The sequence below is a fragment of the Enhydra lutris genome, unplaced genomic scaffold, assembly GCF_002288905.1.
Source record: "Enhydra lutris kenyoni isolate GAN:26980312 unplaced genomic scaffold, ASM228890v2 scaffoldscaffold60, whole genome shotgun sequence".
Lineage (NCBI taxonomy): Eukaryota > Metazoa > Chordata > Mammalia > Carnivora > Mustelidae > Enhydra > Enhydra lutris.
In genome coordinates this window covers 946,189-970,093 of record NW_019154144.1, presented here as the reverse complement: position 1 = coordinate 970,093, position 23,905 = coordinate 946,189, and the positions used below count along the sequence as shown (strand labels likewise).

The window sequence follows — 23,905 nt, the reverse complement described above, 5'->3', positions numbered from 1 at the left end:
TTAACCTGCTGTCCCTTCCTTCTCTCCCCCTCACCTACCCCTGCCGTAGGAGCTGTGGTCAGCTGGAGGCAGCCTCCCTGTCCAGTCCTTTCTTTCAAGGCTGTTTCTCCCCTGCCTCTCTGTGATACTCATAGGCACTGCCATAGCTGATGAGCTACGTGGCCTTCTGCTAATTCAGCTCAGAATAAAGTTTCTTTGTAAGTAGAATACTGCTGGTGGCGGTAAGGGCAGATCAGTAAGTGAAACTTCCTCTGAAACTTTAAAGGAAACTTCAGTATATTTCTGAGTTGTGCTGAGGAAGTCCATCAGCAAACCTTTCTTTTAGATTCGGCCCAGGCTTGGGGTCGCCTATGTTCAAAGCATCATAGATCTCAATCCCTGACTGAAACTTGTCTGAGCTTTTCCCTTAATAATTGGTATCAGGTTAGAGAAAGGTTCTTTTTCTCCCACTGGAGATAGAGCCTTCCTGAGCCTGCAGATAGAATCATGATTTACTAGAACATGAAATGCCTCCTTCACTTGCTTGCAAGTTCTTCGTAAACAGGGTGCAGCTCATTTCAAAGCTGTGGGACATTCTGGTAACACAGACCCACACAGACATGCTCCCTGGGAGAGGGCGCTGGGGGTCGCCTCACAGAGGAATTTCTGCCATGGAGTTGCAAATCCCAGCCAGATTAGGTCCTTCAACAAGCAGTATAAATAAGTGATAAACAGATAAGCAATGCCAGGTGCACTTTTTAAAAGAAGAGGAGACAGATCTGAAAGGTAATCTGATTCTCCACCCCCACCCTTTTCCAGCAGGGGGATAAGTCACAGTGGTAGTCAGAGATGCCTCTGAAATTGGGCCGGGAATCTAGCATCAGGGGAATTTGGCTGGGCCACTCAGTGGAGCAATAGCCCTTTATAAAGTCTCATCCCCAGGCGGACTGTTTATACGGTAATCTTCAAAAATAAAGTTCTTGGCGTCCAGCAGAAGGCATAAGGGAAAATCAAATCATGGATTCCTTTCTTCTGTCTGGACTCATGGTATTTGGGAATACTTCTAAGAATCTGAGAACGCCTCACTCATGACAGCGTCTCTGGGCTCCACATCTGTTTGCAGCTGTCTTCACTGTCCGTCTCCCTGTAGTTTCCCTCCCAGAGGCAGACTCGAGGCCCTCAGCCTTCCCAGAATGATAACGCCAGTGAGCACCAAGTGAAAGCTATGTATCTCAAAGGACTGGGAATTACTTATGGTCCTCTGAAGACAGCCACCTCTTTACTAAATCATGCAAAATGGGAGGACAAGTGATGGCTTGTTAAAAGCTCCAGATGACGAAGCTCGGGAAGGTGACCTGGTGGACCCAGTGGAAAAGTTCCTAATTGGTTTCTCAGGCCGGTCCGTGACAAGGGTGATTCCCAGAGGCCAAGTGATAGGGGCCCCCACTCCAAGTCTGACATGACAGCTAGGTCCACCCCCGGGGGTGCTGAGGCTGATAATGAATTACCATAATTTATCCTCATCATGTATATCTTGCTCCACGCAAAGCAAACTAAAGAGCCAAACTGGAGTTTTTACCTCTACCGTTTTCATTTTCGATGAAAACTGGGATTTCACAGACTACGAGTGAAACACTATTGTCACAGCGCTCCTACGATTTTCTTAAAGCATCTTTTTTTTCTTCTTCCTTTTCAGTTTCCCCTTGACACCCTGATCCCGGATGGAAAACGAATAAGCTGGGACAGTAGGAAGGGTTTTATAATAGCAAATGCAACATACAGAGAGATCGGCCTTCTGACCTGTGAAACGACAGTCAACGGACATTTGTACAAGAGCAACTATCTCACCTATCGACAAAGTAAGTGGGGTTCCAAAGGCATGAGGGCAGGCCAAAACGCTTCAGGGCTTCCTTGCATAATGAGACCTTGATTTGGGGGGGAAAAAAAAAAAAGAATCTCATTTCTTATGCTTGCAGCCAATACCATCCAAGATGTCCAGATAAGCACGCCAAGCCCAGTCAAGTTACTTCGAGGTCACACTCTTACCCTCAACTGCACTGCTACCACTGCTTTGAACACAAGGGTTCAGATGACTTGGAGTTATCCTGGTGAAGTGAGTGGCATTTTCCTCTGGCTTCTGGAGGGCAGTATTTCTTTCTGGCAAGGGGCTTGCCACTGGGTTTTGGAGGTGGGATAAAATCAGCATCTTCTGACTCCTGTGGCGGTTTGAGTGAACAAGGAAGCTGTGGGTGTGGTTTGGGGGCTTGGTTCGTCTGATGTTCCATGAGTGTGTGTGCACAGATACGGTCTTTTGATGTCTGGAGGTTTTGTTTTGAAGTATCTAGGCTGGTATTTCTATTGCATGACTCTGGGTGGAAAAGGGGATTGTTTCATCCTTGGAAACTGTTCTCTGGGATTTAGAGATGAGAGGGAAATTTATCACTCAGTGCCAGGCAGGGCCTATCTGCGGTAAGAACCACAACAAAAAGTTTTTGTCAGCATGTTAATTTTAGATACCAGCAGACAGCGAGGCACCTGATTGGAGCATGTTTGGAAAAGATATTCCAAGCCAGTCGGCCAGTATTCCCTTTGTTCAGTGAAAAAGGAGCAGTGCTGTCCTTCAGAAAAATGAGAAGAATGGAGACCAAGTTGGGGCTCTTTATTCAGACCAAACGTCCCCGCAAACAAACAGTCCTGGTTTGCAAACGTGCAGATGGGGAATTGAAGATCAGCTGTTAAGAAACTTTAACTGTCACTGTGGCCCCATTGGCTGTGTGGCGGCCTAATGGAGGGGGCGGATCCCAAGCCCTGTCGTGTGTCCTGTCATTCAGATTGCCCAATCACAGAATTAACTGATGATTAAATTATATGCCAAAGATTAACACGTCAGCCCCAAGCTACTGTTGTTTCTCATCAAACATCTCTTGCCATGGAAATAGAATAACTTGGCAACAAAAAAATGGAACGCATGCCCTGAAGGACTCGTCCATCGTATTTTCTAGAAAGTGATAGTGTTTCATTTAAATAAAAATGCTGTGACTTGTGGCAGTATTTTCTAGAAAGTGATAGTGTTTCATTTAAATAAAAATGCTGTGACTTGTGGCAGTCGTTTCTGGGTTTTGATAGAAGTCAGCTATTCTTCAATAAACAACAAGAGGGAACAAACTCTTAACCTGTTGGTGGCCGACCGCCAGTTAAACCTTGGAAAATGGCGCCATCCAGTAGAATTCTGTATGACTGAAATATCTTGTCTGACTTTTACAGTCACCACTAGCCACAGGTGGCTAAGAGGGCCTGGAGTGTGGTTCCTGTGACTAAGGAACTGCATTTCTTATTTTAACAGCCACGTGTGGCTGGTGGCTACAGAGCCAGACAAAACAGTTGTCTGAAACCCAGGATCAGCTGTTTTCCAAAGGCAGAAACAATACCAATGTTACTCAAATTTGGGAAGGAAGGAGTTCTCTAACAGAGAAGATGGAAGTAATACCTACAGAGAGTGGCTGAAAATCCCTCAGGCTGGCATTTAAGGGACCGCTTCTTTGATTTTTGATGGTGGTGGTGGTTGGCATCTTCTTTCTGGTTACTGCCAAGAAGGAAGAAAATGGCCTCCCCATGTGTCTGTTCCAGCAGGGCAATATAAGGACAGATGGGTAGAAGTTTCCTAAACATGGCACAGAAGACAGCTAAGTTCAAGACCCAAAGACCAGTTCTGTACTGCTTTCACAGTTGTTTTTTGTTTTTTTTTTTACCCCATGCCTCCTCACATGGCAAGGATGGAGAGGGAGATATAACATATTATGTGTTATAAAATGTAATGCTAAAAAAAGAGAGCGAGAGAGGGAGAAGGAACAATGGAAGGAAAAGGCAACGTAATCTCATCTTCCCAAAACCAGGAAGGAGGCATTGTGACCAGTTTACGCTGCTGAGCCTTGGGGCCTGCTCCTGGTGTGCTGTGGGGCAAACACAGGACCAGGCCCACCACCACCACCACCACCATCAGATGTTGCCTAAGCTTGTAGATGGCTTTGCATGGCCTCAGATCCATTCTGTGTGATTTAGCAGAAATTGGTAAGCCTTACTCAAAATAGTGAAATGATGAGAGCAGGATTATTACACCTCAGTGTGTGGAGTCAGGACTCCTAATTTTTTCCTTCATTTGTAGTAAGGGAGCAAAAGAAGACTTACGCTTAGAGAAACAGTGTCATGGAGTCAGGCACCAAAGATACTTACTGCCTAAGTTAGCCACATCTCTGCCCAGAGAGCTGGTTGCTGTTTAGAGAGGTGTGAGCTGGAGGGAAGGCACTAGATTTATATCCTCCAGAGACCTGGGTTTCCTGCCCATGGTGACCTCTGAGGCTTCAGCCTCTTCATGTCTAGAAGGGCAGTGATGCTGCCTATCTCCCCAGTGAGAAACTGCTGGGTTAATGTACGTGGAAGTCCATCTGGAGAAGACGATGTGCTAAATGAATGCTCCTATGGCAAATATTGGAAATGCATCAAGACACAGTTTGAGTTTCTAAACATCTTGGTGTTAGGTGGGTTTGCTTCCCAGCATAAAATGTTGATCATCTCAGTGATGATCTGAGAAATGCTCTCACCTTGAGCGTGAACAGTTACTACGTCCACCTTTGCTATACATTTTCTTTCTAGACAAAGAAGAGAGCGTCTATAAGGCAACGAATTGGCCAGCGCACCTCCGTTGCCATTGTGTTCTACAGCGTTCTTACTATTGACAAAGTGCAGAACAGAGACAAAGGACTTTATACTTGCAATGTGAAGAGTGGCCCATCGTTCAAATCTGTGAACACGTCAGTGCATATATATGGTAAGCCATTCCTACTCTGCTTTCTATCATTGTGGATTTGGGGCGGGTTCTATAAAAAAGTACATTTTCTTTTGGCCAAGAGGTACTCTATCATGAATGATACTACTTGGCTCCCCTCTTCCTGCTGCCAAAAAGCAAAGCACATTAAGTGTTGTTTAATACTTTTGAATTAGAGAATCTTCTCCTTGCCAGTTTATTGTGGTGAGTAATTCAGTTAGATCATATTATAACCTATATTAAACTCTTTTCTTAGCATTCCATATAAACAATACAGAAAAATATGACAGATTGACCTTTATTTCTCAGGTACTGCTGTGAGTTAGAGAAAAATGTGGTGGGATAAGTTATTTAGAACTGATGTGATTTTATTCCCGGTATTACTCTGATGAAATCCTGATATTGTTGCTTAATGCCAATAGGCAAATTCTATAAAGAAAATATTTAAACATCTTTAGAATCCTTAAAAACCTTATTTATCTCTACTGTTGGGAAAAAAAAAAAAAAAAAAGGCAAGAAGCAGAAACTTTTTAACTGTCCTGGCAGTGGCCTGAGATGTTCTTTTGATTTTCTCCTGTAGGGTTTTTTGGGGTTTTTTGTTTTTTGTTTTTTGTTTTTTTTAAATCAGATCATTTGTTTTATGGCGCCTAAAGGAACTTTCTTCCATCATACTCATCTTGGGCATGGTAGATTTTCAGAAGTCTCTCTACTTTTCTGTGATTGCCATATGGATATTTGAGATGTTCCATTCTCTGTGGCTCTGCCTCTGTTTTTCTGTTCTCCTCGCAACCCTCTCATTTGAACATACCTCACTAGTTAGTGTGCTTCTGGATTATTTTAGTTAGGGATCAGTATTTGGACTCCTTGATAGTCTTTTTTTTTTTTAATTTTATTTATTTATTTTGACAGAGAGATCACAAGTAGGCAGAGAGGCAGGCAGAGAGAGGGGGGGAAGCAGGCTCCCCGCTGAGCATAGAGCTCGATGCGGGGCTCGATCCTGGGACCCCAAGACCATGACCTGAGCCAAAGGCAGAGGCTTTAACCCACTGAGCCACCCAGGTGCCCTGGGCTCCCTGATGGTCTTGATGGGAATTCTGCTCTGTTTGGTCACTGCTTCCACCCTCCTAGGAGGCAGGGGTTTGGGCTGGTGTTGCTCTGTTAAGATAAACAGGGCCTTTCCTAATCTCTTCATCGCCTTTCCTCTCCAAGATAAAGCATTCATCACGGTGAAACATCGAAAACAGCACGTGCTGGAGACTATAGCCGGCAAGCGGTCCTACAGGCTTTCTGTGAAAGTGAAGGCATTTCCCTCACCAGAGGTTCTATGGTAGGACCGTAATTATTTTCCTATCAGTTTGAGATATGCTTTGTGAGTAGGAAGATGCAGGAGCCCAATGATGGGAATTCCTGAGAAAATATCAAGAGAAGTGTCCCCAGACCCCAGTGGAAAGCCAAGAACTGAGTTGATTTCTGGGGCTGGGAGCGGAAGCAGGTAGGCGGGGCTGGAGGGGAAGGGGAGGGATGTCCCAGGATGGGGTGGGAGACTGAGGTGTTTTTGAGTGCTCCCTTCAGTTCAGCCCTTCACACGCAGTGACTAAATTTCTGCATCTCTAAACCTCCCCATGATGTCAACATCCTTTGAATGGAGTATGTTGGGCAATGAGTAGGAAGCGTCTTGAATATCTAACATGCTCTATTAACCCTGAAGAAGTGGGCCCTTGTAATGAGGATAATAATTCTTTTATTATCTGAAAATAATTCTTTTATATACAGCTGGGATGAAAGTTCCAGTCTTGTTGTAAAATTAAACAAACATTAAGAGAGACAAGACTTATTCAGTTGTAGGGGTGGAGGAAAGGACCTACTTGAACTAATTAAGTTTTTTTTTTTTTTTTTTTTTTTTTTGGCTCAAAGTTTGCATATTCAGAACCTCCCGAAGCAGGTTCTTTTTGTGTTAGTACAACACCTGATGTAAAACAATGTAATCTGTTTATAATCTGCAGTCATTTTGTTAAATCATTTTTAAATGCTAATATCTTTGGCTCAAACCATTACATTTTAAACAAAGAGTACAGTACAAAACCCATTAGGAAAACAACCTGCACAATATGGAAATGGTACCATTGTAGAATCACCTCCACCAGCCCTCATTTTGCTTACAATATCACACGATTGCAGTGTTTGTTTTCAGTTTCCTCAAATAGTTAACAGGGAGTTAAAGAGAAAATTAAACTTCATGCTGCGCCCCAAAGGGGCGTCATGGTAGAAGAGAGGTCTTTTTTGTTGTTTTATAATGTATAAAAAGTCCAATTGTAAATTTTTCCTGTGAGTGTACATTAATTCCTTCATTGGAATTTAATCAGTCCAGGCTATACATTCCCTCCTTCAAAAGGGTCTGAGAGTATCCCCATCTATTAAAGAGTGCTAATTTCTTTAGTAACTAAGCAGCTAGGACCTAAAACACATACACAATAAGTCCATCCATCTTTGAAAACACTGACTTGTTCATGAGAAATACAGTCAATTAAGATGACATCTGCAGTCATAACATAGAGCATAGTCATTTCAACCGCTTGGGAACCAAGACCCATTAGTGATGGGCATTTGCGTACAGGACAAGGTAATGTTTGTGGATGTGAACTAATACCATTTCCAATGTTAAAACTTCCTACAGAATACAGTAAACTCCTAACAGATTAAAAAAGAACTGTGCAATTTAGTGAACTTAGACTTGTAGCATTAAATCTTTGAGAAGCTCTAGAAAATTTGGAGAAACTGAGGCTCACACAGACAAGCGCAGAGTGGCAGAGCTGGGACAAGCATTCAGCCTCCTGGCTCTCAGTTCTGTATGCAACCGCGTGATGTCTAGGCATTGATTCTATATTTAAAGTTAAAAAGAATTTTTTTTTTAAGTTTTGTACCTTTTGTTTGTGAGTTTTGTGCCTTAACTGTTCTTCCTCAGGGGAAAAATCTTGATAATCTTGATTTTACTATAGCTTATGAAAGGGACAACTGGTGTGACCATTTATACAACTAATAAGAACTCCACATGAGACCACAATAGGAAAGTCTATTTTTATTTTTATCTGGAGAAGTGATCTAGTTGATCTGACTTACAATGGCCCTTGTATTGCCGATGAGGCCTCACGCAAAACTGAAAAACATCTCGATGGGATCAGCCAGTGCTGCTGGGTGAATTCTTAAGTCACATGGGTACCTTAAAACCCTTGCTTTTCTTTCTTCCTTCACCGTACTTCTTCGACCTTGCCAATAAATGTGAAGTGTTTCTCCGCTTAAAAACCACACCTGGATTTACTGAAAAGTTGGTGTCTACATTTGTAAAATGAATGTGGAGGACTAAAGTCTTGGAGAGTCTCAACTTGAGCTCACAAACGTAAATGACAGTGTTAGAATGATCTCTGAGAGGCTGTGTGGAATGACTTCCCGATCACACTCTTCACCACAGGTTAAAAGATGGGTTCCCCGTGACTGAGAAATCTCCTCGCTACCTGGTTCATGGCTATGCTTTAATTATCAAAGATGTCACTGCAGAGGACGCCGGGGATTACACGGTCTTGCTGGCCATAAAGCAGTATGGCGTGTTCCAAAACCTTACCACCACTTTAATTGTAAATGGTAAGTTTGTTGTTGTACTTTCTTCCGGTTCAGGAAAATTGGAGAACCAAAAGTCAATAGGACAAAGTCAGAGAGAACACACCTTTTTTTTTTGAGAAAACACACTTTTAAGTAATGGTTTTAAAAACTGCATCCTCCTCCATTATACCGATTTCAGGTCTGCTCATTATCTTCCATAAGCAATATGATTTTTTTTGTCATTGTAATCATGATGTACATACCATGGAATCAGTTTTTTACTGTTATCAAAACACTTCTACTTTAAAAAAAAAAGAAATGGCCATAATGACAACAGATATGTGTTCATTTCCCGGACATCCACACCAGGAAAATGCGGTCCTTCGTGTGGTAGCCCGGGAGAAAGTTACTGGACAGCTCTTGACTTCTGTCCTGTTCATCTTCCTTCCAGTGAAACCCCAGATCTATGAAAAAGCCGTGTCATCCTTTCTAGACCCGACTCTCTATCTCCTGGGCAGCAGACAAATCCTGACTTGTACCATTTATGGTATCCCTCAACCTACAGTCACATGGTACTGGTGTCCCTGTAACCATAGTCATTCCAAAGCAAGGTAAGGACCATTTGTTTCCTGACTAACTTTCAAATACTTGCTATACTTGGACTCAAGATTCTTTAAAGGACATAGATGGAAGTTAACAAATGGAATATGCAGTTATTTTTGGGGCAAAGGCTTTCCCTCCCAAGGGAAATAGTAGGCAATATCTACTCTTCTTCTTTACTCATTTCTAACCATTTCATAATTTTTCTCTTTAGTTGATAGTTTTAGGAGCACAGGGACAGAATCAAGGTCACCTTGTGAGCCTTTTTTGAAACTCAGGTTGGAACTCCAGTCTTGTTTTCAAAGGAGAACCTCCAGACTTGGGCTAATTCAGCTGCCATGGCCTTCCCATTTCTCATTTTGTGACCATTGGATAGGATAGAAGATCTTCCCTGCCTGGGGATCACTTCCTGTTACAGGCTTTGCTCATGCTCTTTCATTCATCTGAAATGTGCTTCCGCCCATTAGCTGCCTCCTGAGAAGTCCTTCCTTATCCTCCCAGGCTTAGCTTCTCTGCGAACTCTCCTGACTGCCTCCTTCAGACTCCTTTCCCCCTCTTCAGGAGGAACCGCACCTCATTGACACCTTCTTACTTTGCTGGGTTTGCATGCATGTGTTTTGCCTCTAAGCCCTGAGCTGACTGAGAGCACCTCTGTATCTTCAGGGGCTGGCACACACAGTAGTAGAGGCTTACCGTGTATTTGCTGAGTGGCCGCGTCCCTACCTTCTGGTCATTGTGCAGCATTTCCTTGCATCCTGTTGATGACTGAGTCCTGTTTGCTCTTTTCCCATTTTTGTTTAGTCTAGAGGAATGATGCTAACTAAGGACAGTTCATGAGAGCTAATTCGAAGGACAGGAATAGAATCGATAAGTGCAACAATCAGATACTGTTGAGACTGCCCAAGAACAATCATTCTGCCATATTAATTGCCTTGTTGCTTTTAACTCCACTTGTAGAATGTTGGGGAAATTTGCTATTTAAAACAAAAACAAAAACAAAATTAGCTTGAGAATAAGTAAGACACAAATCTGGGTTAAACAGAAATGTCTGTTTCGGTTTCTGGATTGTTCCTGCCATTTCAACTCTTCATCTTGTGTTGTAATCTTTTGCTTAAGGTCGTTCATTCTGATAGTGAAAGCTGCTGGTGAGTCCTGGGGTTCCTGAGAAGTCGCTTTTTCCACACTTGTCCCAATTTCTCATGGGAATGTCATTTTCTAAGAATAGAAATATGGAGAAATTGTAAAGCTTGAAAATATTCTTTATCCTGTGGATGCTTACCCCAAAGGAAAGTGAGATCTACTGAGATTTTGTGTGACTTTGCTAACTTCGGGGTAGACATCCATATTTGGGTCTCCATTCCCTTAAGACCTGGATATTTGTGCTAACCTAACATGCAAGTAAGTGAAAAATAACTAAATAATTTAAGCTATTTGGAGAAAAGTATAAAGTTGAATTTTCAGGGAATAATATAGCCTTTTATAGATATTTTTAACTTTTGTTTTGACAATAGCAAATCTAAAATTTCAATTCCAGGGGCACCTGGGTGGCTCAGTCGGTTAAGTATCCAACACTTGATTTTAGCTCAGGTCTTGATCTCAGTGTCTTGAGTTTGAGCCCCTCATTGGGCTCCATGCTGGGCATGGAACCTACTTAAAATTTTTTTAAAAAATAAAAATAAAATTTCAGTTCTATTTAGGGAAAAGCTAGGAACTCTATTAGAAAATAACAATTATGAGTGAGGGAATATAATGTTATAAAGTTGGGTTTGAATAATGCTAGTAAAATATGGTTTGGGGAATGAAGTCATTGTAAGTAAAACTTTGGAGACATTAGCTCTCTTTTTCTGATTTCTTTGTGGTACATGGAATCCTTCTCCTTGTGTCACAGAGTAAGCTTGCCAAGGTCTGGAAAAATCCCAATTCCTCTTCTCTCAAGACTCAGAGCAGTGCCTCAGGTCTTCAATAAATGATTTTTGACCATTGACTTATTCTCTCATCAACGTACTTTTTTAACCAATCATAAGACATAAAAAATGCAAGCTTTAACTTTTTCAGTGATGCTTCATATAAGAAAAATATATGTTGTTGCTTGAAATTACCTGATACAAAACGTGCATATCCATAAGAAGTTTTTTTTGTTGTTTTTTGTTTTTTTTTTTTTTCCCCTCTAAATCAGCATACCGGTTAGCCTACCTGTGTCAGGCCCAAATTCGGTGCTTGGTGGTTAAATCAGTACCTTTGACTTAGAAATAGTTCAGAAATATATACAGGACCTTTGTGCTCTAGGACACAAATAGAATAATTCTACTTCACCCTGTCAGAGAGGTAGAAGCTAAAATTGACAAAGAAATGGATCCTTCTTTAATTACTAGAAGTTTTCAAATACATCTTTAGGTAAATGTATTTCATATACTTAACACCTAGATTCCACTGCAGATAGGAATTTCAGTGAACAACATTTGAATAAAGGAGGCTGTATTGCATGAATTTTGAGAATCTTATTTTGAGTTACATAGTGACATATTTGTTTGGTGGTATCTCCATGACATGACAGTCAAAAGAGATTAAATGATTAATACGTATGCATTACTCATGAATATGTAGACTAATTCTTGGTATTTAAATTTTAGGTTCTACTTAAAGGACATATCTATATGTGGACACAACTGAAGCACTAGGTTAGTTTTGAGGTTTAATGTGTTTAAGTAGCTCAGACTTACTAATTGGTTTAATATGGCCAACTGGTTCATGTGTCTAAGTTAAAGAGGTTCAGACTTAAATTGCATAGTTTTCTGGAGTCCGGTAAATACCTAAATATATCTTAAAGCTGTCAGAACTATTGTTCAAGTAGTCCACCTTTGTGGAAATTAAGAACCATAAATAAAATGCACAGGAATTTCCTCCTGTGATATACTGCTGAGCTGTGTTTTAGCTATGCTTCTGATTCACCTAGAGTTTGTTCTTATAAAACATTAGGAATGAAAGAAAGGAGGAAAAAGGTAGTTACTTTTCAACTCACATTCCTAATGAGCTGAGAGGAAATACAGCAGAATCTTCTCCCCATTTGCTTTTCTGTACCTTTGGGTGGTAAAGTAGTAGGAGAGCTAGAATATTTCTTTTGAATTTTTAATAGCATTGAAATAATTCATTAATATCAAATGAAGTGGGATTTTGGATTTTTCCTCATCCTCAGCAACTATCAGAGAATTATAAGTAGATACTCCTTAACTCATTCCAGGTCAGTGGGGGCATAACCGAGGGAGTGTGCATAAGGGCAGTTAAGCTCAGAGTACCTTTCACGCGTGTGTAGTTTACAGCTTCTGTTCATGTAGAATACAGATAATTCCACGCACTTCACAGAGACAATATGAGGTTCAAATGAGATCATGCATTTGGGAAAGGTACGGAGTGCCATTGAAAGGCAAGGTTGTGATTACTGCTTGCAGTGGGATAAAAGTGTCTAAGGCTCCAAAACTTTTTTTTTTTTTTAAGATTTTATTTATTTGACAGAGATCACAAGTAGGCAGAGAGGCAGGCAGAGAGAGAGGAAGGGAAGCAGACTCCCCAGTGAGCAGAGAGCCTGACACGGGGCGGGTCTCTATCCCAGGACTCTGGGATCATGACCTGAGGTGAAGGCAGAGGCTTTAACCCACTGAGCCACCCAGGCGCCCCCCAAAACTTTTTTTTTAAGATTTATTTATTTATTTGACAGAGAGATCACAAGTAGGCAGAGAGGCAGGCAGAGAGAGAGGGGGAGGCAGGCTTCCTGCTGAGCAGAGAGCCCGATGGAGGGCTCCATCCCAGGACCTGAGCGGAAGGCAGAGTCTTAACCCACCCAGGTACCCTAAGGCTCCAAAACTTTTAAGGAACTTGAAAAGAATTTTCTGCCTATTATAGAGCTAGTTTCACAGAATTGACAATTTTTAATCTAAGGCTTCTGAGAAATGAACACAAGCTGTGGAAAATAAAGTGTGATTTTTGCTGTGCTTGAGAAACAGAGATGTAGTAGGTGTGGGCTGCAGACTCGAGGAAAATATAACACAATTTTTAAAAAGAAGAGAAAGGAAAGAAATACAAATGAGTTAGGCAAAAGCAAAAGGAAGATGACACAAAACTGTGCAGCAGGAAACTAAAGTAGCCGTCCCAGTTTGTGCGGCCTCCCTCACCCGCTCATTTCCTGTCATGGGAGGAAGTGGTTCTGACCTGTGCGTTGGCAAAGGCCAGGGTGTGGCAGGGTGGGGCAGAGTGGGACGTGGCATAGCCGATTCCTACTGAGCGAGTCCATCCATAGTAGATTCTAGAACTCCACGTCCCCCCTGGATTTTGAAGCACTAAGCGGGACTACTGACCTGCCCATGAAATGAGCTGGTCTTCCTCACGTAGTCCTTTGCCACAGCACTGGTTCCATCTCACAGGAAGTCGTGTGGATGACGTTGTCCACTGCGTGGAGACTGGTCTCTAAAGGGGAAAAGTAACCGTCTTGGACTGGAGGGAAGGGACTCCTTCTTTGGGAAACGAAGGAGATGGATTTGTGGGCCCCGGCAGGAAACGGGGACAAGAGCCTTGGCTTGAGGCTGGTACTCCAGACCACCAGTTCCATTTTTCTCAGGAAGAGTCTGAGATGTCTCAAGACTACTTTAATTGACGCATGCTTGAGCACCCAGGAGCCCAGCCAGTGACTGACTGGAGAATTTCAGGCCTGGCTGGGTCATTTACTCACTGCAGACAGGAGGGTGGTGAGTGGGCCGCTGCTGGGTCATCCTCCCTGATGCTTGCTGTCAACCCATTAAAATGGCTTGGCTTCCTGTCCATGTCCAGAGTCTCCCCAGTTGTTTCTGAGGTTGTTTTGTCTTCCTTCTAAAACTAAGGCCTGCTTTCCAAATGTTGAATGTATCTGGGTCTTTTCTCCAGGGACGGTGGCCACTGATGACTCCAGCTTTGTTTTTAGAGCGCGTGTGCTTTCCATCACAGTCTACTTTAATTCCCTGTCCCCAGCTAACTATCGAGGTCACAGATAACACTGATAGATGATAACGGAGTGACCTTTAGTGGAAAAAGACTTTTATGTGTATTGAGTTCTTTGTGAAAATCTCATTTTCTTCATCGGCTCTCTGTGGCGACCAATGAGAATACACAGAGAGAAACTTCGGCTGCTTCTGTGCCATTCACATTGTTTGCATCTTACAAATGTGTTTTGCACATCATCAGGGTTCAGCCCAAATATACTGTCACACCCATCTGTTCATCGCACCGACTGTGTGCAAAACAAAGACACACACCGTTAGCCTTCAGCATGTATGTTTTAATGATACACCATCAACCATAGCGGGCCGTTACTTATTTTCTCTGTGTGTGTACCTGGAGAATATCTAATTCCCAGTGTCAGGGATAGAGACCTGGGAAGCAAGGAAGTGGGTTCTATTCTTGGCACAGGCCTTGACTTCTGTGTGACCTTGACCAGTTATTTAATCTGTGCTTCAATTTCCCCTTCTGTAAATGGTAACGGCCCTGCTTCCCCTTTCCTATAATACATAGCTATTCATGAGTGAAATGAGAAAATCTCTTAAAGTGACGTTTTCTTCATTCAAAAAAGCTTGAAATAATTTCCTAGTTGTGGCACACGGATATTTCCCTTCTGCTTCTTACAAATTATAAAGCAATTTGACCTGAGGGTTAACTCTGAGGGTCAATGCCAAATTCACTGAAAAAAAAAAATCGGCCTGTGAAAGTTGAATGGTTATAAGAGAAGTCTTACATGGAAGTATGTATTCTGTGGTACAGAACTGCCTCAGTAATTATAATGTGAGTAATCACCCATTTAAAAAAAAAAAACAAAATAAAAACAAAAACCCACCGTTCCTCCACTGCTGGTGTCAACCCACATTTTCTTCAGGGCTGAGCTGAACTACCTTTGCTGGTCTTGGTCCAACCCTCCAAGCAGAAGTATCATTCTTTTTGCCCAGTTAGTCCTAAAGCCTTGCAGGCTTTATTTGATCTTTCGCCAATGAGCTCCTTCAGAATGCCAAAAAATGTCATTGGATTCTCTGCTCATGGCAGGTGAAATGGGGTGAAGGGTATCCTGTATTACTTTCTTAGCCAAAATGGTGGATTTGCTAAGAAAAAAACCAATAGGCGTACATGGAATTTCAAGGGACTGCATCCGGAACTCTAAAGCTGGTCAGATCTGGAACCTCAAATAGTTACATGCTTGAGAAGTTTCATAGGATATAATCATCCCCGCCACACAATTTGACATCCCGTTCCTGGACTCCCTTCCTCTGCCCAGCAGTAGAGGATTGGGGCTTGGGTCTAGGGAAAGCCGAATGCTCCAGGACCAACTGTGGTTTGCAGGGCTTCTTTGGGGGAAGTGGGGTGGGAGGTAGCCTACAAAATAAAGGAAGGCAGAGGCCTCTAGGAACTCTGAGAAGGGCTTGCTTAATTGCATCCCTCTATTGTTTACATCCTCAAATTGGCAAAGAAAGGAAGGCCTGAATCATTAGGGATGTGTGAGAGATAGATCATCTGAGAGAAACGTAATTTTACATACCCCACTGATGCACAAAACTAACAGGACCAAAACAAAACAATTGTTAACGGTAGTTAATTAGAAATGTACTCAAGGACTTAATTGACTGCCAGCATAAATGTCTGTTATTTTTTTTTTCTGAAACAATTTTATGTCCCCTATTCTATCTACGAAATGAAAGTGTTAACAGTGTAAACATTGAAAAAAGTCAACATTTCCTGGGGAGCTAAACGTAGGTCCAACGTCAGAGGGAAGCATAATTTAAGAAGACCTCTTCTTCTGGAAATATCATGAACTGTGTGTTTTAAATATTTATCACATTCCTCCTAAGGGTACATATAATTTGTATCCACGTGTCTCTTGACATATTTTCTGTGTGGGGTACGTAGGGGTCTGTGGACCCAAACCAGACATGCTATCAAGAATTTTAATTCACCATATGCAAAACCTTGAATCAAAATGGGGACATTAAAGAAGACTCATTCTCCAAAGACCCCCTTTAGCAGGACTTTGAGCTTGAACAAACAAGCTCAACTAAATCTGGCCATCTTCTCCAGGAGGCTTTCATCACAAGCAGAACGTGAACGTTCACGTACTAATGAGAAACTTCTTGCTTTCTGTTCTGTAATTGCTGGACGAGGAAGTCCAGGCTGCCCAATGTGAATGTTTGGACACGGGCCCTTATTAATATTTCATACAAAGTCCTGAGAACAGAGCCTGAGTTCATTTGCCAAATGCCTCCCTGCCACTTTTCTCTGCTTTGTGAGATTTGCCTCTTTTTCCCACTCCTCATGGTAATACAGCGAGTCTGAGGAATAATTGTTTCTAATGAATTAACTGTCTCCTGTAATTGCTATCAAACATTTCATTGTGTGTTTAAATTAAACCAAAAGGCTGAGTCATAGGAATGGTTTTTATAGGGATCTTTTGAGCAAAATTCAGTGTTGCTTCCCAGGATTAGGAATGCCAGAAGGTAATGACACGTGGTTTGGGAAGATTCCTTAAGAGGATCGGCAGAACTTCTCACATTTTTCTATGGCCATATTCACAGATTTCTAAAAATCAAATGGGCATTTTCATGACTAAATCTAGAAACTAATGTCCAAACACAAGAGCTTTAGATAATGGAGAAATAGGACAAATCACTTATAAAACATGCACCTGTTCTTGGAAATCTACATTTTAGTTACATCTTGACTTAGTAGACTGCCCCCCTACCCTGCCCACGTTGATGTAGCACAAAGAATAAAATCAGTAGACTGTTTCCTGAAATGTGAACTCTGGTCTGTGGTTTTGATGTAACCTCATTGCCTTTGTGGGTGAAGAAGAAGAGCCTGGTGCATTGAGAAGATAGAAAGGATGTAATGGATTTAGACCATGGCCAACTGGTGCCTTATAAGCACTTCAAGTCACTAGAACTTGTTTCTTCATACTTTCTCTCGAAGCTTCGGGGGGTATCTTATCACCTTGAATGCCACTGTCTACGTAATGATGACCAATGTAATCAATGAGCCCTTCCTAGTGTCAAAGTGTCACCCCTTTCTATACACTCTCCCTAATCTGTACAATGTTTCAGAATGGACATAATTTCCCCATTACGAGACTGAAGCTCAGTTATTTCTCAGGTGTCTTCAGATCATGAAATAAGAGAGGCTCAGTAGGTGGGCATTTCAAAAGGGTTTTTCCCTTGGTGTCCGACGGGACTCCTATAAGTTCACACCTGTGCGTTCCTAGAGGAAGGCACAGAAATCCTTGAGGGGGATGGGTTCGGGGAGGCTCTGGCCTCTGGGTTTACTCTTGTCACCAGGGATCCTGCAGAATCCGCCTGTTAAATTAGTTGCCCTGAGGATGGGATGGGAGAGAGGAAAGAGCAGCTGGGAGCTTTCGACTCAGATTTCACAATTATTTTGGGAAATGGTGATAATGAGCTACACTGGTTTAGGCCCTAGACCTGCAGGTAGGAATAGCCCCTTTAAGGGGGTATAAACCCCAATGGGATGAGCAGGTCTAAATACAACCAACCTGAGGAGGGTGACAAGTCAGTCAGTCAGTTGGGCACTTGTGCTGCGTGGCACTGTTCCTCTCTGTGACTTTCTCACCTTGCAGGTGTATTTGGTCTCTTGCCAGAAGTCCCGTTCCCTCCTCTGTTGTTCAGGATTATTTTTCTGGATCAGGGTTCAGCAAGCACTCAGTGCTCACGGGCTCACAAAGCTGTGGATTTTTGCAGGAGGTACAGGGGAGCAAAGGAGATGAAGAATGGGTGGGGGTTCGGGGACAAAAGAAAATGAAGGAGAAAGCTTGAATTTATGGTTGACGAGTAAATTATAGGGAGGACCTGGGCGCCTCCACAGGCCTCGACCTAGTCACCATGAATGCTTTATTCACTCAGAATTAGGGAATTACGGAATCTTCGAGATGAAGAAGAGCTTGTTCTATAGAGGAGAAACTGGCTCAAAGATAAATAATTATCCTCACCTCAGGGCTAGTTAACAGCAAGCCCGGGACTAGACCGGAGTCTCTGGTTGCCCGTTGATTATTCCTGTTCATTCTTATTTCCACTATAACACTGCCTTGAGTCTCCGTGGGAGGTGCCCTGTAATCCAGATAAATAAATGAGCCATGTTGCCGTGGATGTAAGGTGGGAAGTACTGCAGTTTAGAGGAAACTCTGTGGAAGAAATAAGATCTGAGTCCTAAAGATGATGGGTAGGTTCTAGAAGAGCAAATGGAAAGGAACAGAGATGTGGCAGAGTGTTGTGGGGACAGGAATGGGTCGAAGAGTTGAAAGGGACATGCTTGAAGAGGAACCGGGCTGGCTCCTCAGATCTGGCCTGAGAAAAATTAAAACCAAAAATTGGAAATGTAGGTATGGACCCGTTGTGGAATCATTCAAATGAGGGCTCAATGGATGAGCCATCCATTCATTCTACTTCAGCCCACCTTCCTGGCTGATGCGTGGCTGTTCTGCATCTGCTGCCCATAAGCCCACCCTGTCACTTGCCTGTGGAGACATAGACTTTCCTAAGCTCACTGTTGGCGGTCTTACTCCTATAGCCCAAGTCTTTGGCATGTGTCATGTGCCATGTGTCCCTGAAACTCTGTCCTGCATGTATGAAAATCAAAGCCTCAGAATCTAAGAACTTGGATTTTCACTTGAGCTCATAAAAAAATGATCTGGGGGTGGGGGTGGGGCCCCTGGGTGGCTCAATTTGTTAAGCATCAGCCTTCCACTCAGGTCATGATCTGGGAGTTCTGGGACTGAACCCACACTGGGCTCTGTGCTTAGCAGCGAGTCTGCTTCTCCCTCTCCCTCTGCCTCTCCCCTGCACCCCTGCTCACATGCATGGGCACACATCCTGTCTCTCTCAAATAAATAAAATCTTTAAAAATAAATAAATAGTTAAAAATTTTGAAAATGATCTGGGGGTATGTTATCCCATTTCCTGAGGCTTTTAATGTTCCATATGCCTTGTTTTCCTCATTGAACACTATGTAAGAAGATCACTGATGGCTCCCTTATTGAGAAATTCTCTCGCGTGAAAAAGCCTTTGGTGAGGTAAGGTGAGGAAAACAAGAATGGATGTTTAGAGACTGCTGAGAGCCAAACAGAAGGTTATGTCCCAAAGAAGATCCTGTGGCCTAGGATTTCTACTTTTCTTTCTTTTATAGCTGAAAATTATTGAGCATATATCTACAGGACATTATTGTCTAATTTAATTGTCACAGAACTTCAATGAGGCAGATCCTGGGATGATTACCTTTACAGAAAATTTAAGTACCTTGTTAGGAAACCAGCCCTGGTTGGGACGTGTCAGAGTGGCCTCTCACCCATCATCTACCAAGCCCTTCATTTTCCCTCCTAGCATTGACTCTGGAACAACTAACTTAGACCTTAAGTTGAGTAATTTGGGGACAAAGGCTCATGATCCAGAAAGCAAATGTGTTTCGTGAGGCTTGTGTAAATGACATCAAGAAGCAATTTTAAAAGTTGTTAGAATGCAGAAATACCTAGCCTCGAGTTTAAGGTCCTGGGCTCTGAAGCCTGAATCCTGCCTCCACCTACCACCATCAACTAGCTTGTGGGTCAAAGAAACGATCTCTGGGCGTACGAGTTTCCAGTTCTACGTGGTAAAGAGAGAAATCGCACTGACAATTGTAGGCTGTTCGGCGGACTAAATGAGCTAATTAATATACACGAAGTATTTAGCTCCCTGGCTGGTGCATTGCGAGCACTACGTTTGTTTGCTGGAACTTGTCCAGTATTTTTAGATCACTCTAGGATTGCCCACTGCAAAGTAGCTTCCCTCTGAGGTGGCGTCGTACACACACTGTGTGTATCCTGTCTATCCTGTGAAAGTTGATAGTGGTGACAAAATGGACAAAAAAGGAAACATGCTTGCATCTTAATTTTTTTTCAAAGATTTATTTATTTGAGGTGGGGGGAAGGGAAGAAGGGCAGAGGGAGAGAGAGAGAGAATTTCAAGCAGACTCTGCATGGAACGCAGAACCTGTCCCTGGGCTCCATCTCCAGACCCTGAGATCATGACCTGAGCTGAAACCAAGAGTCAGACACTTAACTGACTGAGCCACCCACTGACCCTGTGTTTGCATATTTAGACAGGTCTTCTGACTATGGTGATTTACTCCAAAGAGATTAAGATGGGACCAGAAAGGTAGAATTTTCAGGTTTTTTAGGAAATTAGAGGAGCTATAATATCCTGAATCTACTTGCATTTGAGAACTCTACCTCAGCATTCAAATGCACATTGACCCAACTCTTGTCCAGTGATGGTCACATATGAGCTCTTGACATCTTACTTGCTTGCACTCAATTATATTCTGACATTTTTGGATATTTTGATACATGAGCATGTATTTGACTTGTCTCTTCGATAAATGTATATGTTCCTTAATAACAGAAGGAACTGAATGCTCTACTTCTTTCGGAGGACATGATTTTACTTCCTACGTGGAATATGGATGAATGTGTATTAGCGTCGTTAAATGGTGCTGAGGATCATGAGCCCACATTTTGGCCTACTCTTGAGGAAAGGGGGGGATGATTGCTGGTTGATTTTCTATTTTCTGTTAGACCAGAAGATGCTTCTCCATGTGTGAACATCATTGCCTAAGTTGAAATCGCCTGTGACTGTCAGTTTGTTAGATATGGATAATGCTGTGCAGAGTAGGTCCAGGTCCCAGTCAGACCCTCTGTCTGCCTTAGTACTCCTCACTGTGAGTAGTCAGGCCCTGCTGGCGGTGACATAGTGCTTTACTGAAGGGAGATGTGTGAGGTCATTTGAGGGTCAGTAGTGTTCCTTTTTCAGCACGTGGGAGGTAAATGATGGATGGTGGGTTGACACCTGACATGGGGTTGAATCCACATCTAGTCAGGCCATTGTCAGGATTCACTCTTCTCATCAGACAGTCAACTGAGCGAGAGATGGGGATGCTCCTCCTCTGTTGACCAGGGGACTGGGCTAGGCCTGAAAGTTATAATAGTGAACAAGACACAGGCCCTGCTTTTTTTTTTAAATTAACATATAATGTATTATTAGCCCCAGGGGTACAGGTCTGTGAATCATCAGGCTTACACAATTCATAGCACTCACCATAGCACACACCCTCCCCAATGTCCATAATGCAACCACCCTGTCCCTACCCTCTAACCCCCAGCAACCCTCAATTTGTTTCCTGAGATTAAGAGTCTCTTATGGTTTTCCTCCCTCCCCCGTCCCATCTTGTTTCATTTTATTCCCTCCCCACCCCCACCGACCCCTGACCCTGCATCTCAAATTCCTCATATCAGAGAGATCATATGATAATTGTCTTTCTCTGATTGACTTATTTCACTTAGCATAACACCATCCAGTTCCATCCATGTTGTTGCAAATGGCAAGATTTCATGAGGTTTTTGATGGCTGCATAGTATTCCATTGTGGGTGTGTGTGTGTGTGTGTGTGTGTGTACACATACAAACATACATACATATATATATATCACATCTTCTTTATCCATTCATCTGTTGATGGACATCTAGGTTCTTTCCATAGTTTGGCTATTGTGGCCATTGCTGCTATAAACATTTGGGTACATGTCACAGGCCCTGCTCTTAGATAGCTCTCAATCTAGTGAGATAATAAAATGACAACTTACATTATCAATCCATCTACAGTATGTTGGGCACTGTGCTAAGCACATTATATAAATTAACTCGTTTAGTGTCACCGTGATGTTCACCATTATTGACAGGAAAAGACTCTTCCATAAATTATTTCCCTTCTGTTTGTCTTTTAACTCCTATTATAATAACTAGTAAGACATGGTAACATGGGGTTACTTCTTCCGAGTTGGCAATGTTAAGAACACATTCATTTCCCAAAGAATTCGAGGCAGTTCACAAAGAGTACAATAAATAATTCAGCAAATCTGAATGAAAGGAGAAAATGTGGTAAGGCTAGTACAGAGATATGGCCCATATGTTTTTACTTTCTAGTTGTCGAGAGACAGACACATGAAATAGACATTTGTGAGCTGAAGGGGCACATCAGATAAAAACAAATCAAGATTTCAGGGAACTAAAATCTAAGAAAAAATTATATCTCCTCTCATAATCCTTGGGACATAGCATATCCTATACACAAATTCCTGAACCACATTTCCACTATAGCAAGTGTCACGGGATAGGAAATCATCACATCCCTTAGAGTTGATCAGTGGCCTAACACCAAAGCCGAATTTATTAAAAGTGAAATGATCCAGGGTGTTTGGGTGGCTCAGTGAGTTAAGCGTCCAACTCTTGATTTTGGCTCAGGTCGTGATCTCAGGGTTGTGAGGTGGAGCCTGGCAGTGGGCTCCGCACTTAGCACAGAGTCAACTTGAGAGCCCCCTCCCTCCGCCCCTCCCCTGCTTGTGTGCACGTACGTGCTCCCTCTCTCAAATAAATAAATCTTTAACCAAAGTTCTATTTCAGAACTACTCAAAGGATTGAAAAGACTGTAAGTCCTCTGAGCAATTTTCTGTGTCTGTGACTCTCACAGTTGGGCTTTTGCTTGTCCAGGCTTACAGAACTGGGAAGTTGTAAAACTATGATTTGAACACAGGTCAGGCTAGGTCTGTGTTCCTAATGCCAAACTGTGATTGCCCACCCACTCCCCCTGAAGGCTCGCTGCACATTTCAGCCTTGACAGCAATATAATAAGCCATGTGTTCTCTTCCTTTCCATGACAACAAAATGTAGCCATAGCTTGAGATATCTAGAATTAACACCCCAAGACTCCTTGAATGGGTTTAAGGATATTACTTGCAGCTCCTCTTGAGATTTCCCTGAAGAATTCTAGTTTATCAAATCACCTTTCCTCAGCTGATTAATCTTTCACTTAGAGGAAAAATGAATGAACAAAATAGGTGTTCATGTGAAGACCCACATCTGGGTATGGCCAAGTAAGTATCCATTCTCAGTCACCCCGGTGACAGGGTTGCAAGGATGCCTTGGCCCTTGGTTCAGATTCTGTACAGGGGACAGGGGCAGAGTCCTGGGTAGCTTGGGAGAGCAGAGGAAGGAAAGCAGAGGCTGGGAAGGCAGGCCTTGTTCTGAGTGTGAATGGACCACGAGACCCTGGAGGGCAGGAAGCAGCACAGGCCAAGATGCTCACGGAAAAGCTCTTATCGAAATAGAGGTGGCCAGGGCGCTGGATCACCTCCACCATTGTCCAAGGAGCTGACCCAGAGCCTTCAATCCCTGAAAAGCCTTCTCCACTCCCCGCTCTCCATTCAGACAAGAAGTAGTTTTCATTATGGGCTCCAAGGCGTCACAAGGTCTCTCCGTGTGCAAGAGAGTCACTCATCCAGGATCCCCTCATTGTGACCCTGTGACCAACCCGAAGGCCCAGGCCCTTTTCCTGAGGCAGAAGGAGCAGGAACCATTCTGTCTAAACACTCCTTCCAACTCCACACCTTTTTCTGCCAGCGTCCCCTCCCCTATATTGTTTTATTTGTTTTGAGAGAATGTGAGAGGAGGGGAACAGAGAGTGTTTGCAGATTCTATTAATCTGATGGCTCAGGCCCACTGTCACTAATGTTTTGACACAACACCCATGGTAGCAGGGGAAAGTTTCCATCAGGCCCTTCTACACGATGGCGCGCCATCATGGGGAACCAGCCCCGGCCATGCCCTCTGGCAGACTGCCAGGTGGCCCTTTTTTTTTTCCTTTCTAGTTTTTTTAAAGACATTTTACAGCCTTGATTTGCTTTTTATTATGGCTCTCCCTCTTTGTTTCCTAACTTGAAATGATTCAATATTCTGTACAAACAGATTCTAATCAGAGTTAGCATGTGCAGTCAAATCCCATTAAACAGATAAGCAGAGTCCCCACCAGAAGTGCT

At 42.8% G+C, this 23,905-nt stretch overlaps 1 protein-coding gene across 1 annotated transcript in view; it reads left to right on the top strand.

The window, feature by feature from the left end:
* The window catches only part of LOC111158583 (fms related tyrosine kinase 1), a 173,494-nt gene that overhangs the window by 52,564 nt on the left and 97,025 nt on the right, over window positions 1-23,905 (top strand). Inside the window, exons 5-10 of the mRNA XM_022520705.1 lie at window positions 1,676-1,838; window positions 1,956-2,092; window positions 4,630-4,804; window positions 6,011-6,128; window positions 8,268-8,437; window positions 8,847-9,006. Coding sequence (XP_022376413.1) covers window positions 1,676-1,838; window positions 1,956-2,092; window positions 4,630-4,804; window positions 6,011-6,128; window positions 8,268-8,437; window positions 8,847-9,006 — 923 coding nt within the window. The remainder of the gene's footprint in view (window positions 1-1,675; window positions 1,839-1,955; window positions 2,093-4,629; window positions 4,805-6,010; window positions 6,129-8,267; window positions 8,438-8,846; window positions 9,007-23,905) is intronic.